The sequence below is a fragment of the Vulpes lagopus genome, chromosome 21 (assembly GCF_018345385.1).
Source record: "Vulpes lagopus strain Blue_001 chromosome 21, ASM1834538v1, whole genome shotgun sequence".
Classification (NCBI taxonomy): Eukaryota; Metazoa; Chordata; class Mammalia; order Carnivora; family Canidae; genus Vulpes; species Vulpes lagopus.
In genome coordinates, this window is record NC_054844.1 from 11,048,933 (window position 1) to 11,053,620 (window position 4,688).

The 4,688-nt window shown below is 45.6% G+C and overlaps 1 protein-coding gene across 1 annotated transcript; it reads left to right on the top strand.

Moving 5' to 3' along the window:
- Positions 1 to 377: 377 nt before the first annotated feature.
- SMIM10L1 (small integral membrane protein 10 like 1) lies at positions 378 to 4,329 on the top strand. The gene has a single exon (XM_041736769.1). It carries the CDS (start codon positions 572 to 574, stop codon positions 776 to 778), a length of 207 nt encoding a protein of 68 aa, XP_041592703.1. The 5' UTR covers positions 378 to 571; the 3' UTR covers positions 779 to 4,329.
- The last annotated feature ends 359 nt before the right edge of the window (positions 4,330 to 4,688 follow it).

Here is a 4,688-nt window from a genome sequence, read left to right on the forward strand (position 1 = left end):
ATGAATGAATGGGTAACACCTTAAAAAAAGAAAAAGGAAAAAAAGAACTAGCTTATGTAAGGAGTTCATGCTGCCCTAACATTAAGGTTAATTTTACGGAACCAAAGGGTGACATTCCTGGCTAATACCCCAGGTCGCATAGCAGACAAACCTGAGCTTCAGTCTAGAGTTCGACGCTTACAAACTGCGTTCTCTACAAACCATGACTTTTTTTTTTTTTTTTACTAAGTTTCCTTTCTTCATTTTTGAGTGAAAATAATAATATCAGTCTGGCTGGCCCTACTGATAAGACCAAGTGTAGGGTGTATACCAAACGGCCCCTTCCGCCCCTACCACCTGTTGGGCTCTAAGCGCTAACAACCGGGGCAGCCGACAGGAAGGGGCGGGGCGCCGGCGGCGGCCGGGGCCGGAGCGCCGCGGGGAGGGAACCAGCCAGCGGGAGGCGCCGGTAGGAGCTGGCGGCTGCGTGGCCACCGCCGACCTGCCCCTCGCCGTCCGCACCCTCGGTCGGGTCCGCGAGGCCTGTGCTGACCCTCGGCTCTAAGCGCTGGGGGCGCGGGGACCCGGGCCCATGGCCACCGCGGCGGCTCCGTCTTCCTTGGCCCTCAAAGCCTGCAGCACGGCCGGGGTCCCCAGCTCCTACGGAGTCTTCTGCAAAGGACTCTCCCGCACCTTGCTCGCCTTCTTCGAGCTCGCCTGGCAGCTGCGCATGAACTTCCCGTACTTCTACGTCGCGGGCTCGGTGATCCTCAACATCCGCTTGCAGGTACACATTTAGCGCCGCGCTTAGGAGGCCGGCGCCCCGGCCAGAACATGGCCGCCTCCCGGGAGCCCCGGCGGCGAAGCGGCGCGGCGAGCGCGAGCTCTGGAATCTCGCGAGAGGGCGTGAGCGCTCTCTGCGGCTGCGCTCTCGGTCCTCGCGGAGCTTCGGGCCGGCGGCGGAAGGCGGGGAGCGGCTGGCGGGGGGCCGTGGTCGGTTTTCGGGGGACCGCGAAGCACTTCCGCTTATTTAAGAAGCTTTGCGGCCTTCAAGCAGAAACAGAACGACCGTGACGCGTTAGGAAAGAGGAAGGCCACGGAAAAGTTTTCAGAAAAGTAAATGTTCGTGTACAGCAAGCTCACACGGTCCGAATTAAAATAGGAAAACGTAAATTTCGGGAAGATTGGATTGTAAGCAGGACCTTGAATTAATAAGAAGCTGAAGGTCTTAAAGATACACGTGGAAGGCAAAAATGTTTCCTCAGTCCAGCAAGAGAAAACCGGGACAATCAAATTTTCAGTGGGGAAAAAAAAAAAACAAACAAAAAACCACATAACTGTACAGGGAAAAGCATCCTTCTAATGCCAAACAACGTAAAATGCTGCTGGATTTTGAACAGGGTGTTGGAGTGTAAGAAAGTGGACTCGGGGCATCCCTGGGTGGCGCAGCGGTTTGGCGCCTGCCTTTGGCCCAGGGCGCGATCCTGGAGACCCGGGATCGGATCCCACGTCGGGCTCCCGGTGCATGGAGCCTGCTTCTCCCTCCGCCTGTGTCTCTGTCTCTCTCTCTCTCTCTCTCTGTGACTATCATAAATAAATAAAAATTAAAAAAAAAAAAAAGAAAGTGGACTCGGTGCCCCTGTGAGTAGCGAGTGGTTGGAGCCCTTGGAGCCAGCCAGAGGGAAATCCAGGCCCAGCGCCAAGCGGGGCTGCTTCGTGAATAACGTGAAGACGATCGTCCTGATGTAAATGCTGTTGGTGGTTTTCATCTTTTGAGATAATTCTTAGTCGTTGTGAGAACGCAGATGTTACCAGCATTGATGGTGGAAAAGGACAGTTGGGAAGCAGGGATGTTGAAGCGGGAGGGAATGGTGGTGGTGAGAGACAGTCAATGGGGGAAAGGGCGTTTTATTATTTAAAGAGCAAACGGTAGAAGCGGTGTGCCGCAAAGTTGCTAAGGTAGCGATGTGACCGTATTAAAGAGGGAGGAGAGTAAGGGAGAACGGCATGAATTCAGTGAGAAATGTCTAAAGATAAAAAAAGAGCTCGGTGGAATGTCTCAAAAAGAAAAACTGAGAGTACCGGGTGTTTGAATATAAAAAGAGGTTTTGTGTTTTTGTGTCGTTTTTTTTTTTTCAGAGTCTGAGGATGAATTGGTGGTCTGCAGATTCCTTAAAAATTTAGAAAATAAATCTTATTATGAAACAGGAACATTCAAAAGTTTTTCGAGAATTGCATTGCATCCTTCAGTTATGAATAATACTATTCATACGAAGTCATAATTATGTAAACACTGAATACCAATACAACAAGAAATGATTGTGTGATATTGGGGGGATTGGAGAGGACACAGGTGTGTGTAATGGGAAAGACTCCCTCAAGATCTAATACAGAGAAGTCAATAAAGTATAAACACATTTTTCAGAAAAAAAAAACTATAATAAACGTAAAATGTGTTGTCTCTAGAGAAAAAAGTCAGAGTGGATAGAGAAAAGGAGGATTGCTGTCTTTCACTATCAGTCCAACAGTATTATTTTGCTTTTTCTTAATTGTACATAGGTATTTCTTTGAAATTTAATTTTTAAAAGTTTCATTTTTAAAAGGTGCCCCCCCCCCGCTGCCCCAGGCAATTGAAGTGTACAGCACTGGTAAAAAGCCACCATAGTAAAATGAGATTGGGTTTTTAAATCAGACAGATCACTGTTAAAATACAAACTGCTTACGGTTTTAGGTGAGTCCATTAATCTGCCAAAACCCAGTTTCCTCAGCTATTAAAAGAAAATAAAAATACCTACTTTGAAAAGTCAGTCCGGGAATTAAACATAAGCCTCACATGTTTCTCACATGTTACTGTGAGAAAACTTGAAACTCACAGAATGCCTGTCTTTTGCAGTGGAGCTTTTCAGTCCTCAAGGAGATCTGTAAGGTACTGACACTGGGGGCATAGGGCAGAACCCCCAGAAGGATTTTAAGAGATAAAAGGGGCCATTATTTGTAGAGGTAAAGGTTTATAAACTAGTTGTAGTTTTGTATTCCACTGATTTTGTCCAACCAACAAGGATATTCTAAGGTTGTAAAATAAGTTCCCCCTCCAGCACGTGGTCTGGTTTTGGGTTATTGTGTTTCCTACCCTTTCTGTATTCTTTTGTCTCCAGGCAAACTTTCTTCTGCCTTCTCTACCCTTCTTTTTTTTCTTTTCTTTTGCCTATTACTCTACCTGTGTTTTAAGACTAAACTTAGATGACACTTTTTTTTCATTATATTTTCCCAGAGTCCCCTGATTGTATTAGAGTACATTTCTTTCACTCCATCCAAGGGTTAATATCACATTAACATTATACACACGTAAATAGCCCATGTCAATTTCATAGGCTGCCCAATTTTTCCCTAATTGTGCATTAGTCATCAGATGTGGGTTTTTGTTTTTATTTTTAGATATTGAAGAGACAGGTTTCTATAATCTCTTCCCTTGGTTATTACGTATTGTTCTGAGAGTGCAGGAACTAAAACATTTTATGTTTTTTTAAAACTGAGGGCAGAACACGAGCAGTGGAGGGGCAGAGGGAGAAGCAGACTCCCTGCACCCTCAGTGGGGATCCTGGCAGGAGGTTCAGTGGGGCTCTCTCCCAGGACCCCAGGATCATGACCAAGCCGAAGGCAGACCCTTAACTGACAGGCGCCCCTTAAATTTCTTAAATTTCAAACATATGTATTATCTGGGTCATAGTTGGCAATATCTTTTTTTCCTTCAGCATAATTATTGAGGGCTTTATGTATTAGAATATAAACATTTGATCTGTAAACCCAAGCATTATACTTCCTGCTGCCTGAAGACATTTGGCCTGTTTGTGAGGAGGAAGGGAATGGAGGGAGACGCGGAAAAGGACATTACCCCTAGGAAGGAAAGAAAACACTTTCCTTCTACCGAAGGAGTGGAGTTCAGGTGATCCAGGTGATCGTAAATTTTGAAACAAGCTATCACTGCTCTGAGGAGGCTTACCTAAATTTTCTGTTACAAAGTCTTGCATTTCTAGTTTTATGGGGACTTTTCCTGGTTCGGCAATAATAGATTTGATAGAGTCAAAAAGAAAATAGGATTTACACATGGAGACATAAAAGGGTAGGAATGGAAGGTTTAGGAATATAGGAACAAAAAGAGAGGAAAGTGTTAGAAACTGGGCCTGGAAAGTAGTATGAAGAAGTAGACTTGGATGGTTTCAGGCACATGAACCAAGAAAGGAACCCTTGTAATAAATAGAATTCCCAGTAGGGTTCAATGGACATCAGTTGACTTGGATTAATTACCATGAGTGTGGGAACTTCCTTGCAATTTTAATAAGAATTATTCAATAGCCTGTTGCTCGGCAGGATTACCACCAGACCAAGTCATGAATCTGCACAGCTGAAGTCCACTTTTCCCCCACGCCACTCCACACAAATACAATATCAGCAATGTTTTTGGGGCAATCAAAAGGCTTACTGATAATAAGTTCAGTTAATATCCACCATCTTTTTTTTTTTTTTTTTTAATTTTTTATTTATTTATGATAGTCACAGAGAGAGAGAGAGAGAGGCAGAGACACAGGCGGAGGGAGAAGCAGGCTCCATGCACCGGGAGCCTGATGTGGGATTCGATCCCGGGTCTCCAGGATCGCGCCCTGGGCCAAAGGCAGGCGCCAAACCGCTGCGCCACCCAGGGATCCCAATAT

What these genes read in the sequence shown, in the direction of transcription:
- SMIM10L1 (XM_041736769.1), top strand. Translation starts at nt 572, where the DNA reads ATGGCCACCGCGGCGGCTCCGTCTTCCTTGGCCCTCAAAGCCTGCAGC.